The sequence below is a fragment of the Convolutriloba macropyga genome, chromosome 1, assembly GCF_964194025.1.
Source record: "Convolutriloba macropyga chromosome 1, txConMacr16.3, whole genome shotgun sequence".
Taxonomy (NCBI): Eukaryota; Metazoa; Xenacoelomorpha; order Acoela; family Convolutidae; genus Convolutriloba; species Convolutriloba macropyga.
The window spans coordinates 18870526-18884993 of NC_134468.1; the positions used below are offsets into that span (position 1 = coordinate 18870526).

General features: G+C 36.6%; 3 protein-coding genes across 4 annotated transcripts in view; 1 reads left to right on the plus strand and 2 right to left on the minus strand.

Annotated features, from left to right (window-relative positions):
- The window catches only part of LOC142336124 (proteasome subunit beta type-2-like), a 344687-nt gene that overhangs the window by 27680 nt on the left and 302539 nt on the right, over nt 1-14468 (plus strand). The window lies entirely within an intron of this gene.
- Nucleotides 4346-14468, minus strand: part of LOC142336115 (phospholipase A and acyltransferase 3-like) — a 302707-nt gene continuing 292584 nt past the window's right edge. Inside the window, exons 2-4 of the mRNA XM_075384668.1 lie at nt 8506-8728; nt 6353-6489; nt 4346-4738 (exon numbers count right to left, since the gene is read on the minus strand). Of these exons, the coding sequence (XP_075240783.1) occupies nt 4415-4738; nt 6353-6489; nt 8506-8674 (630 nt within the window). The 5' untranslated portion in view covers nt 8675-8728 and the 3' untranslated portion in view covers nt 4346-4414. The remainder of the gene's footprint in view (nt 4739-6352; nt 6490-8505; nt 8729-14468) is intronic.
- Nucleotides 12880-14468, minus strand: part of LOC142336085 (SID1 transmembrane family member 2-like) — a 37482-nt gene continuing 35893 nt past the window's right edge. For both annotated transcript variants that reach the window (XM_075384620.1, XM_075384611.1), the window contains exons 13-14: nt 13840-14056; nt 12880-13481 (exon numbers count right to left, since the gene is read on the minus strand). In XM_075384620.1, coding sequence (XP_075240735.1) covers nt 13305-13481; nt 13840-14056 — 394 coding nt within the window. In that variant the 3' untranslated portion in view covers nt 12880-13304. The remainder of the gene's footprint in view (nt 13482-13839; nt 14057-14468) is intronic.

A 14468-nucleotide genomic window follows, 5' to 3' on the forward strand; every position in this document is an offset into this window, starting at 1 on the left:
AAAGAACAATTTGGAATTAAAACCGACCACAAAACTCGAAAAAAAAATAGGAAATCAAGACCGAGCTTTGCTCTTGAAACCTTTACTCACTCTACATTAAAGTTAACGTAATAAAGTATCTTACCGCAATAAGCAGTTGCTTTTTCTTATTTTGCCGGGAGCAAAATAACACTACAATTAGATTTCAAAAATCATGAATCATACCCAAAAAACTCACATAGCCAAACGTAGATTGTAGCCAAAAGTAACACGTAGCCCCAATATAGCGAAAAAACATACCCAAACGTTTCAATACCAGAAAACTCCAAGACTGTTTACTCCAAAACTCTTTTAGTCTAAATTAACCTGAAACAAAAAAAATCAATAACTAAGCAAAAATTTGTTACACCAATTGTTCCCACTCTTTCAAAATAAGGTATAAAAAAAACAACCAATTTCTAAAAAATTCAAATTTTTTCAATTTTTTTTCAAAATTTATTTACTCCCTAAGCTTACGGTTTTACGTTCTCATTTACAAACATATCAGCAAGAACAACGGAAGCAAAACGGAATTGCCTGTGCCAAAAAATCTTTTCAAAAGCTATACAATTGATTACCAATATTAATCAAGCCGTAATAAGCTTAAAGATTTCTTTTTAAAACATACCCAGCAGATTGCGGGAAAATAGCCGCCGTTGATTCCCATAACTCTATTGGGATTGAAAGAAAAGAAAATATCAACAAAAATTGATTTTTGTATAAAAAACATTTTGATGTGTGATTTATTTTGATGTCATTTCGTAATTGAACATACTCCTGTCTCTCAGTGAGAGGCTACAGGGTCTAGTATCAATACCAATAAGCATTATAGATAGTAACTAAAACTTATGAGAACAAAGTTCAAGTACCGGGCATCTAAAAATGAGCTCTATGGGTTTATCCCATCTCTATGTCTGACTTTGATTTTTTTTATACTGACTCTGTTCATTTTGAATTGCTTTGCGGAGCAGCTGCTGTTTAAAAGGACTTTTAGCAGAATGACAGAAGAGTGAAACTAGCCTAGAGAACTCAAAAAGATTTCACGCAAAATGTCGAAAAAGCGGCAAAATGGGTAAAGCGAAACAAAGTTCGACGAAGTAAAAAACATAGCAGGACAAGTCCTGACGTACAATTCAAAGAATTTTCATTGACTAAAAAGAAAAACTAGACCTAGAATGGATTATGAGTGGATAAAGAAAACCATTTTATAAAAAATCAGATAAGAAAATAAGAAAAAAAAACAGAAAATCAATGTCAAAATGCCGCATGTGAACAAAAAAACCACTAGCGAGAAATGAAAATTCAATTCAAACAACAAACTAGGCCTAGAATGAGCTGTGAATGGATTGGCAAAACCATTTAGAAAAGAAATCAGATCCAAAAATTCGAAAAAACAGTAAAAATCAGAGTGAAATTGCCGCATGTGAACAAAAAACCACTAGCGAGAAAGCGAATTTTTGTTCAAACACCGTGTTCTCACTCTACTTAAAATTTAGAGCCAAAAAATTTCATGCCGCAAAACCACTCGCTTTTTCGTTCCACTTCCTGTTTCGGCGTGACCAAAATCAGTACTCCAATTTGACCAAAAATCATGAAAATGTGTGAACAGATCTTAAAAACATAGCCGGAAGAATTCCGGAAGCGACTCGAAGCGTCAGAACTTCACTAACAAAACCGTAATTGCAGCTGAAGCCACTACCTTTTGTATTAAACCATTAACTCACTACCTCTCCAGGACTGCTCTAAAAATTGGTGAAACTTAAACCACTGTCACCAAGAGAAACAAAATGCAGCAAAATTTTATATCATTGAAAACGTTTGGTAACGTTAAAAATACCGAAATAATTAAAGAGGTCACAAAAGTGATAGACTGAAAAACTGACAAGGTTATCAATTGCCCTCAAATAACTCATGATTCAAATCTGAAAAAGATCGCGAAAGCAAACGGCATATAATAATCTTAAAAACTAAGTTAAAACTTTTCAAAACAGAAAGCTCAAATTTAAGAATCAGAAAACACCTATAATTACACTCCTAATCACTGCAATTAAGACAAAAAACAACACACACTTGTTCCTTGTTGTACATATGCTAGACAATATGATTGCATACTAAATCAGAAATTAAATTGATCATAGAAAAGACATAAGCAGCAGAATATTCAAAGGCAAATATTCAAATCGTTTAAATTAATACCAAGGCCGGAAGAAAGTTGCAGTAAATAGTCTTAAGTGAAAAATGCGGAAAAAGCTTGCTATCAAACTCTCAGTACTGCCTTATGTTGAATAAAATCAAATGCAAACCAAAGAAATGACGAAAATCTAAGAAAAAGCTGAAATCATCCATTTTTAACAACTGAAAAAATCAATATACCGAAAAAAAGGGCGTAGGTATGTTGAATAAAATCAAATGCAAACCAAAGAAATGACGAAAATCTAAGAAAAAGCTGAAATCATTCATTTTTAACAACTGAAAAAATCAATATACCGAAAAAAAGGGCGTAGGTGCCAGGACGAAGATAGAATGATACTAACTAGAATGTGAACAAAATGAGCACAATGTAAGATACACGGTAACAAAAACACATTCTTGATTATTGGAAGTTAAAAATCAATAAAAAAAATTCAAGAAAAACGAATACATTGCATTGTTCAGCATTCAAAACATATAAAAAATAACTAATCATCCGATACAAAGATCTATTCTCCTGAAGAGAACAAAAAATAGGAAAAAACAGAATTCATAAATACGAAAAATTGAAACATTTTTCAAAAAAATGGTCAAAAAACTCTTAAGACTGCATGTATGAAAAAGTTTTAACTGTTTTTCAAAAACCTAACGCCAATGATTGAACTTTTATTGAAACAAAATTAAAGGCCCTCGTGTTGCACAAAAAGACTATTTCTAGCAATCACAACCAAAATACAAACAAAAAAACTGACGAAAATCGGAAAAAAACCACCAACATCGGATTAGCATATGTACAATTTTATGAAACAAAATTACATCGAGGTAGAAAGAGGCGTTGAGTATAGGAATTATCAAACAGAAGTTGCCATATTAACTGATTTTTGACAAAAAGACGGTTAAAAGATCCGAAAATGAAGAAATTAATAGAAAAAAGCCAAGAATTAACTAAAAAATCAAGAAATATGTACCAATTTTCAACTTGAAATGCATTTTCAGGCTCTGCAAAACACTGTGGAATCAGTTTTCGAGGTTGACATTTCAATATAGTATCGAATAAACTTTATTTCTATAAGAAACCAACTTAAAAGCAAAAAAATGGGCCACTTAGTCCAAAAACCGGCTAAAAACGGTTATCTATATGTGCCATTCAGTCAAAAACTACTTTTCAAAGTCAAAAAGTCATTCACTAAACGAAGCGCATGATCAAAAAACTTCTCTCGCTTAGCGAAAATCTGTTCACCAAGACAGCTTTTCTCACTTTTGCTTTTAGGTCAAAATGCCACGTGAACAAATCTACTTCCTGTAAAAAAAAGACCGAGAGAAAACCAATACTCCTCATCGAGTCGTAAAAAAGACCGAGAGAAAACCAATACTCCTCTTCGAGTCGTAAAAAAAAGAGAGCGCCCCAATACAATTCAAATTCTTTGAATTGTAAAAAATAGGAGCGCTATAAAAGCCGGCAAAGAAGATGAGGGCGGCTATTAAAAATAAAAGAAATCGAAACGTTGTACATAATTGCAATTTGTTGGTCGATCTTCATATAAAAAAGTGCGTGAAAAATGCCTACGCATTATGCTTCAATTCAGTTACCAATAAACGCAATAAAACAACACAGAGAGCCTAAAAATCCGCAAAATGGGCGAAGAAGCTTCAAATTAGCGTAAACTTCCATTAATTACCAAAAAGCTTAAAAACAACCTGAATATTATTGTGATATACAAAAAACTTAATATAAAAAGGCTTGAAAATTAGAAAAATATAACGCCTCTCGGAGTCCTAAAGAAAAGCGCCCATATATAATTCAAATTCTTCTAATTCAAATCAAGAAAAGGCCAGTAATAGCTCCCTTCAGCTATCGTTATCGTATCTATTAATAAACAATGACGTGAGAAAATTCGATGTTTCGATATGTTGAATGAGACTTTCATTATCCAGACTGCAACATCAGTAGAAACTTCTGACTACTCTGGGTGGTTCCACCGTATTAATTCAACAAATATTTTATTTCATCGATTATAAATATGACTCCGATGAACCTTTCAGTCACCTTTCAGTCCTCCTAGTAAACCGCCAGAAAATGCCTTCATTGCCTTTTCGTTTAATTAACCGATAAGACTACGTAGGTTGAAAACCAAAAAAGGTTTAAAAGAACTTCAATTAAATTGTGAAATTGCAAAATACTGCTAAACTAGCAAACTAAAAATAACTAAATATCATCTAATTCCACCACATCATCTTCCTGATTATGCTCATCATTTGCAGAGTCTTCAGCAGTTATTTGTTGCTGTTGTCGTGACTCTCCTCTCTTCTTCTTGCCACAATTGAGAGCTGTGTCTACTGCTTTGAATCCCAGGCATGCAGCCCCAATCACTCCCACAGCTGCTGCACCCACAACTGCCAGTGACGTCACAGCCACATTTCTGACTAATTCGCCCTGTCGACCCCATTCGTCTACTCTGTATCTACACCAGATAGCAAATTTTTCACAGTTGCTACTCACTGGATCATACACCCAGTAGAAGTTATCCACCTAAAACACGCCAATATCACCATTCATCAAAAATTCTACGCACACTAGATAAACTGGGCGTGGGGACATTAGCAGCACAATCTAAGATACGGCGCAAGTACTCTTACAGTAAAAGATTTCAGAAAGAAATACAGCAAAAACTCAGTTAAAGTTTTTCACAAATTGAGCCAACACCACATGGAGCCATCTAAAGATAAGTACACATGCATGCAGTCTAATTTCCCAAATTGACGTTTCGGGAAAATAATTGAAAATATAAATTAGTTCTCACTTAACTTTTCTGGACTTTTTGGTACATTTTCTCCTCTCCATTTGACCTATTCCGGTCAAAGGTTAGCCAAAATAACGCGGAAAAGATCTTCGTTTGAGAGCAATTAATAACATAACCGACTACCGTCGGGCGAATTGATGAGGGTGGGGGCAACAGTGGGGGGGGGGCAACGGTGGGAGGAAGGTCTTTGGCTGCACGGGGTACGGGGCCCTTACGGCCTGAACCATGTGCGGGGTAGGAATTGGGGGGGGGGGGGGGGGTCAACTTCTAAGAACCGCCCTTCACACCAAGTATAAGTCTCCAAAGCAGTTTGTGAATTGGAGACTAGTGAGCTGAAAGGCTCTAAGAGAACTTAATGCCCGCTGGGTGCTGCCTATTATCCCGTTTTTGAGAGAAAAAAGTTAAAAGGGTGTGACGAAAAATCGGTCCAGCGAAAAATCGCATAAAAATACACAAAATAATTTTTACTCCGGAAACCGAGAAATTTTCAAGTTTGAAATCAAGACAAACAATTGAAATCAAGAAATTTACAAGTTGGGAACTCAATCAAATTTAGCATCTTTCCACTTAATGGGGGGCGGGGTGCAATTAATATGCACCCACTAAGCTCAACCCAGATCTATTAGCACAAACCAAATTTCCCTTTATAGCCCCCAAGCTTAGTGGTCAGATAACGTATAGCCCCCATCATTGTAAATATACCATAATGGGGGGGGGGGGCTGTAATTTCATGGGCGGAGGGCTATAATGGGAAAGACCCCCAATATTATTGGCAGGTTTTTTTGAAAAGGTGTCAAAATTTAGGCAAAAGTGTCAAAAGTTAAGGGTCAACTGAGTAAAGGGTTAACTAAGTTAGGCAAAAATGCGCGGTCGAAGAATATTTTCATTTAGCATAAAATTTACCCACGTATGTTTCTATCATTTAAATGCCGGCTAATTAGTCAAGCTCGGATACATTCTAAGTTCAACCAAACAGTCCAACTGCTTCTAAATTTTTTGAATTTTGCGCCTGGCTTATCTTTACACCTGATTCTCTAAGTCTATAAAAAATTTCAGATCTTTTCCGGTTGTCCCCCCCCCCCCAGCTTACTGGGTGCAATCTATATAGCGTACTGGGGGGACAAACGAAAAAAGTCTAAAATGTAATTAATACCGACTCCAAATCAAACGAAAAAGAACAAGCAGCTCGCTTAACTGATAATTCGTTTTTATGTAACATTCACCAGAATGCGACATATTTCAAGATTGCACTTACTACTATTCATAAGCTAAGCACTTCACAAATAATTACACGATTCATGACATATCACATGGATCTCATGGGAACAAGTAGCAATATAAACCTGCTGGAGGGCGAAGCTGCAAATGTCATCAACTGTTTTTGGCTTCACTCTATGATCGAGGTAGTTGTCAGCACGGTAGTCTCCGTCGAATGCCCACTTGTCAATCAACTCAATACGCACTACTGCTTTGTTATTCGCTACAAAAGAAAAACGTTACTGAACTCTTGAAAGCGCAAAAATAGGGCAATTTTGACAAAATCATCAGATAATTTGATAAGGCTCTGTGAAGAAATGACGATATGTGATTAGGCAAACAGACTCAAGTCGGGAAAATTACTGCGGGTGGTGCTCAATTTAATAGTAAGCTGCTTCTGCATGGGGATATTACGCTGCAAATATTCACGAAGGGCTTCAAATGATTTCATCAGAGCTTATTTTAGACTACTAAGATTTAGATTGCAAGAAATCGATTTTGGCGCAAATTTAATCAATTTTGATCTGACGTTTGTTAGTAACCTGATGCCTAATTTTGTGAATGAGACACCAATTTTGATTGCGCAAAAAGCAAGTAGTCCAGCCTAAAATCAATTAAGTTTAAGCGAAAAGCAAGAACATTCTAGATAAAATGGTCAAACAAAAATTTTGAAACATAAACCAGGTAACGTCAGACAAACTAAAGTCGAACGACAGCCGGGCTCGGCTATCAGGCCATTGTGATACCTTATCTTACAATCACTTTTCTTTCAGCAAGAGACTGAATAAGAGCATACTATCTGAATAAGAGCAATTTAGGTACGCAAAAATCTAAAAGTCAAGCGTGAAAAAGTCACTCGTGAAGCGAGATCGAGAGAACAAAACGGTCAAGCAAAAATTTTGCATAAAAATACACACGTTTACAATAATTACTTCAAACTTTGTTTAAGAGCAATTAAACATAACTGGCTAACATCAGGCAACTTGCTCTGAAACGATTGGCGAACGGTCGGATTCGTCAGTACCTATTTAAGGCTTACTCAGGCTAGCTTAAGATTGATTGAGAGCAGGGAAAGGTAGAAAAAAGGGGTCTTACGTATACAAAAATTACTTCTTACGTCACAATCGCTTTTACCAACGAACTTGACTTCAGAACGAGAGCAACTTAGATCATTCATAAATGAAGTACTGCAGTGTGCAAAAGTCACTCAAGAAGTCAAAGATTGTTCTAGAACACAGGCGCAAAAAAAAGTCCAGCAAAAATCTTGCATAAAAAAGACCAACACGTTTAAAATAATTGCTTCAAACTTCGTTCGAGAGCAATTAAAAATTGCCAGAAATAGCTATAATTTTCAGTTTTCTGTTCTCTTTTACAACAACCAGCTTAGAATCAACAAAACTGACATCATTCAGTAACCAAGAACATGCAACAGGCGTCTATTCAATGTCAAATAAATGAGGATAAAAAATGGGCCAAAAATCATTAATAGTATACGAATGCGCAAAATAGTTGAAAAAACCTTCCAATTAGCCACAAACGAAAACCTTTATTCACTAAAAAATTTCAGACCGCTATCAAAAGACCTTTAATTTATTATAGTCTATTGAGACCGCAGCAAAAGTCCTTAAATAAAGTGTACAAAAAGCTTTGAACGCTAAGAATAATTTTCAAAAATATTTCTCCCTCTATCAAAAACAGATATTTCGAGAAAACGAGCACACTCTTCGCTCCACTGGGCTCTTCGGCTTTCCTAAGATGTCAACCACAAAATATTTTCAGCGCGGGGTTGGGGGTGGGGGACTGAGGGGTGTCAAGCTTTTAAGACTAAGAACCACCCCCTCACACACTGAAATTGTCTCCTCTAAACAATTTCTTTCAATCGGATACTTAGAGCCAAGAGAGCTGCTCGGCCACTTAATGCCCTCGGAGCGCTACCTGTTATCCCGTTTTTGAGGACGAAAGACAAATGGATCAGACAAAAAATCGGTCAAACAGAAAATTACTTAAAAAAGACCACAGGACTAATATAATTGCTATAAACCTCGTTTGGGAGCAATTAATAATACTTTATCATGGAGCGTACTGCTGGAGAAACAGATTTATTAATTTCTTTGCTTCTTGTTTTTCAATAGTATTATTTACCAAAACCTACAAGCAACGTTACCCCAAGGTAAAAATTAACAATAAAATTATCATGATAGATGCCTTCAGGATCACTCGGAATTCGCGGCTCTCTTACCCCCAGAGAGGCTGTTAAGGGAATTGATCTCTTTGGTGCCATTTTCGGGTGCCACATGCACCATCTGGTTGTCCGCTATGCACACACCCCAGTGATAATAGAGTCCCCGGTTGAATCGGACCATGTCACCTGGCTTGATAACAGGAGCCTGTTGGTTCACTAACGCCATCCTATCTAATGCTAATGCTTGGAATCAACCAACCAATCCTGTGTTACATTTTAGCCTGAAATCAGCATTGGTAATGCAGAAAAGAATTGGAGTCAATCTGCCCATCTTCAGTGAATTCCAGTAAAACAAAGACTCCTGAAAACAAAACCGGGGCGCACCGAAGAGCCTCTTCAAATACACGTACAAATCTAGTGACAAAAAACATCGCCAACTACTATCGAGTGAACTTTTCTCAAACGAAAGGCGAGGGGTTAATTTTTAATAGCTAGTTTAAGCTATTTTAGGCTGTAGCTAGTTTAAGCTCAGGGGTTTAGCCGCACTGCGTTAAGAGGGGGCTCTAGAAACCTACGAACAATCAAAATTGTCCATTAAACTTATGAAATCTGCTTCCTCCGCTGACTTAAAACTTGCAAGCTTTACCAGTTTATCATTGAACAACACGGTCCAGCAAAATTTTGCTGAATGAAGAGATATGATTGCAAACATAAACCGAATAACGTCGGAAAAATTTCTCTCAATTGACTGCCGCGGCGTAAACTTTTCTTTATGGGTGCAAAAACATCAGACAACGGAAGGGTTCGAATCCCGACCTCCTGAGTCCTCTTCCTTCACCTCGACAGAGGCATTAACCACTCGGCTATCAGGGACTTGTAATCGTGCCTCTAATTGGTTTTCATTGAACAACAAACTTTACTTCGGAGTGCGAGCAACTGAAATCACTAAAAAATAAAAAAGAAGTGCATGAAAAAGTCACTTGAAAAGTCAAAGATCATTCTAGAAAAAAAAGCGAAAAAACAGTCAAGCAAAAAATCTGCATAAAAAAGACACGTTTACAATCGTTGAATCTCATTCGAGAGCACTTAATCATTGCTTTAAACTTCGTTGGAGAGCGAACTTCCAAAAAAGTAAATAAGAAACTCTGTGGAAAAGTACAACAAAAACTCGACTAATAAAAGCTAGAAAAGGCTTTTTCGAGTTTGTAAATAAAAAACAGTTTTACTTCTCTGTAGAGATAAAAATTACAAATTTTTATAAAGCTCTTCAAAAATATGCTTTTCTTTCACTCCATTAAAACCTTTTCAAGTCACGAGAGGTTTGGCGTTAAGAAACGCACTGCTCCTCTTCGAGCCGTAAAAAACCAAGAACATAACCGACTAAAGTCGGCCGGATTGCTCTCAAACGTCGGGGCGAGCGATTGCCTTCGTTAGTACTCACCTGACGCTGAGATGTTAGCATGGGGGTGGGGTGAGCGGATTGAGGGGGGGGGGGGGTGGGGTCAAGCGATTGGGCGTTAGGGATGGGAGAGCTGGACTGGTGGTGTTTGGGGTGGGGGAAGGGAGGGTCTGAGGGGGCTCAAACTTTCAAGATAAGAACCACCTCATACCATAAAATTGACTCCTCAAAACAGTTAAGCGAATCGCATTCTTAGAGACTGGTTACGCGCAAGGCTCTAAGAGAATTTAATTCCCTCTGAGCGTTACCTGTTTATCCCGATTTTGATTACGAAAATTCATATGGGTCAGACAGAAAATCATACAAGCAAAAAATCTCATAAAAAACCACAAGACTAATATAATTGCCGCAAACATTGTTTGAGATCAATTAATCGCGGCAGTATAGTACCCTCAGCTTGCAGCTGAAAAATTATTAAGGTAATACTAAAAATCTATAAATATATTTGAAACAAACTGATTTTAACGATTGACGTCAAATAATATGATTGACGTCAAAATCGGTTCGTATTCGGTCAGCTGATGTTTAGAAAACCTAAAAATATTTTGCCGAAGACCACCTTAATTGGTACATATAGGTGCTACAAATTTCTGAATTTTCTACGTATATTAGAACGCATTTTATACTTATTTTAAACGCTTAGAACCACTCTATTATGATTGGCTAATATTCGTTAACTTACTTTTTAATACCACTTACTTAGCTTCAAAATTTGACTTAAAATTTCGCTTGTTCAAAATTACACTGTTTTCAGATGCTGTAGCCTTATATGGTACTATGCTATACTTTGGCCAGGAACGTTAAGCACTTCCCAGCTTTAGAAAAATGTAATAAATTAGAATATTGTGATGACGAGAAAAACCTTAAGGTAGCTAATATGGTCTTAACTTGACTTCGTTTGACATCCCTCGAAATGAACAAGGCGCCTCGTTAGTTGCATTGGTCTGCTCATATGAATTCTTGGCTCATTTTCATTTAACAAAAGAACTAGTGATAAAAAAGATTTCAACCATAGCCGGCAGATTGCCGGAAAATAGCCGCCGTTGACGCACATCGGCATTGAAACAGAAAAAAAAGAAGAGACATATTGACTGATTTTTTTTTGGTTTTTTCAGTGTCAACAAGTATTCTCTTGGCGTGCAGTTTGTATACTTAATTCAGCATGTGAACTGAAAGCTAAAAAACTTAACACCGATATCAGCTAGCCAACACTCTAATGAACTTTGATAACCTAATTCGCGATGACTTAATGACCGGGCTTTATTGGTTTATCCCGTCTCTTTTGATTTTGATCTTTTGACTTTGACCGTATTCACTATATTGCGTAATTCAATGCATGAAAGAATTTAAAATCCATTCCGTTGAAACAGTGAGTGAATAAGTCAGAAGTCAAACGTGAAAATTGTGACCTATGTAAAACGAAAAACGTGATCAAAAGGTAAAGCGAATTTTAAAAAAGGACAGCGCCTAAATAATAGCCGTTTGAGCGGCCGACGGCGGCTATTAAACAGAAGAATAATAAGTTAAAGGTTTAAAATATGAAATAATTTGTGAAATCTGTTTTTTCCTGTTTATGTATAAGATGTTTCTAAAAATTCTGAATTAATTTTGAATATATATCGGCAAAAACACACTTAAGCATGTTGATCCTCCACCTCGTTATAAACAATCAACGCTACTTTAGCCAAATACACATGGTCCGACCAAATCACATGGGCCGAGCAAGTAATTTATCTTTTCTCAGCGGCTGTGGTGAATTGTCCACTTATACTTTAGTACAGCGTTAAGAGAGCAGCTCAGCAACTAATGCAAAAGCACACTCTGGACTCTACATTTTTATCCCACTTTTGAGGACAAAAGGTTAAAACCATCAGACAAAAAAGGTTAAACATAGCCGACAGATTGCCGGAATAGCTGCGAAAGAAGAGCTGCGTGCCATATAATAGAGATAGAAACAGATACAGATCTAAATTGAAAAAAAAATTCACGCCGCTAAAAGAAACTAGGTAAAAACATTCAGCAATAAAATAATAAAGCTTCTTAAAATCATTCCGCAGAAGCCTCCTGTTGGGGAACTTTACTGCACAAATGAGTTCCTTTGACCTTAAAAAAATTCAAATTAAACTTTAAAGTGCAAAAGTCATTTTATTGAGTGAGGTAAGTCAAGTATGATCAAAATCTAATCCGCAAATAACCTAAAAATTTTTCCTAAAGCGAAAGAGAAATGACGTCACGCGCGCAAATGCCGTTAGTGAAAGGAAGAAGTCATTCAGAAAATTTGACTTTTTCAGCTTTGCTGTGTGAACAAATGTAAAACGAAAAAAGAGCGTCAGACGACGAAACAAAAAACATAGCAGGACAAGTCCTGACGTACAATTCAAAGAATTTTCATTGACTAAACCGAAAACTAGACCCAGAACGGACTATGAATGGATTGGGAAAACCATTTAGAAAAACCGATCCAAAAAATTGAAAAACTGTAAAAATCAAAGTGAAATTGCCGCATGTGAACAAAAAACCACTAGCAAGAAAGTGAATTTTTGTTCAAACACCGTTTTCTCACTCTACTTTAAAATTCAAGCGAAAAAATTTCGAGCCGCAAAACCACTCGCTTTTTCGCTCCACTTCCTGTTTCCGCGTGACCAAAATCACTGCTCCAATTTGACTTCAAAAATCATGAAAATGTGTGAACAGATATTAAAAAAAAGACAGCGCCCCAATACAATTCAAATTCTTTGAATTGTAAAAACCAAGAGCACCGCAATATAGCTCCGCTCAGCTTACAGCTTCGCAGCTATAAAAAGATCGCAGGACTATAACTACTCCAACCTTGTTTGAGAGCAATTAAAAAGGGTAACTCTATGCACTAGTAGAATGAAACTTAGGTGATAGGCATTATAATCATCAAAGTTTCCAGGAGCCAAAGAAGATTGATCTTTCTCAAATTTTAAAATCTGACAGGTAAAAAAAAGGTAGCTGGAAAATATATTTCAATAATGATCGGTAAGCTATGAACAAAAATTCTACAGGGCTATTTTCAGTAAGTCTACATTTATTGGCTATAAATTTTCGTATAGAAACAGTTCGAAAAAACAACTGCACCAAAATCAGATAGAACCGATATAAAATACAGTCAGAACGGAATTAAAAGCATTCTAACCCTGCAGCACGAACTCATGGTTACGAATGGATTTTAAAAAATCTTCGTGATAACTAAAAGACAACAAAACCTAACATACGAAACTTGAACAAGGCAAAATTGACAGAAGACTATCGATCGTTTTCTTTTCTGGCAGTCCGCAAACATCACTCGTTCACTCGTTTTGTGCAGAAGTACTGGGTCATAACAAGTCATGTACTATTATTTTGGTTTTCAATCCATTTAACCTGCTCGTATTCAAAAGACCTTGATGTTGCACCTCTCCACTGAATCCAAATCGTCATCTAGTATTAGCACGATGAGGAAAGAGACAAAGAGAGAAATTGCCGATAGGAAATGCCAGATGTCGTGGTTATCGTAGAAGTCCAATAGTACGCAGCCCTTATTCAACTCACGCGACTTCGCCGGCGACAACTGAAACAAAGCTTGCTATGATAAAACATGCATGCGGATTGCATAGCAAATTGGTATAAAGCATATCAGAACTGGCAAAACAACCAATGCAGTTATGATCATATGCTATTATGTCATGCATTATAAATCTGCTCAAATAATCTTTCAGATCTCTTTAGAGCAATTCAATTAGCAAAAAAAATGCGAGCTAAGGTAATGCAGGCAACCTCTAAATCTTCAGTATCTTTGACAGTTACCATGACAAACACAGGGCATATCTCGGCTGGTTATTGTTTTTTTTCAATTTCATGGTTCCCTGGTGATTTTTTATGACATTTTTTCAGAGAGAATTGGCTCTGATGGGAAAGGTGTTTGTTACCTGCCAGTTGGTGTTGGATTCACTGTAGAAGTACAAGGCAGCCAGCCATGTGCAGAGACCAGTCATGCCGAGGAATGCAGTGGTGTAGTGCACTCTCTCCTTGAACCTCAGTTTCATAATTATGTAGAACATGAAGTACAACAGCAGATTCACCACAAAGATCGACAGCAGCAAACTGCCGAAGCTGCTCGGCCGCACAACTAAGCCACCAATACCACTGAAACAAAACCAGATTCATGAATTCTAAATAAAAGCAGATTATTGACAATATGAATATAGCCGGCAGATTGCCGGATTAGCTGCGAAAGAATAGACCTGCGTGACATATAATAGAGATAGAAATAGATCTAAATTGAAAAAAAATCGACGCCGCTCAAAAAACTAGGTAAAAAAATTCAGCGATAAATTAATAAAGCTTGTTAAAATTCATTCCGCAGAAGCCTCTTATTAGGGACCTTTACTGCACAAATGCGTTCCTTTGACCTTAAACAAATTCAAACTAAACTTAAGTTTTAAAATGCAAAAGTCATTTTATTGAGTGAGGTAAGTCACGTATGATCAAAATCTAATCACGCAAATAACCTAAAAACTTTTGCTAAAGCGAGTGAGAAATGACGTCACGCGCGTAA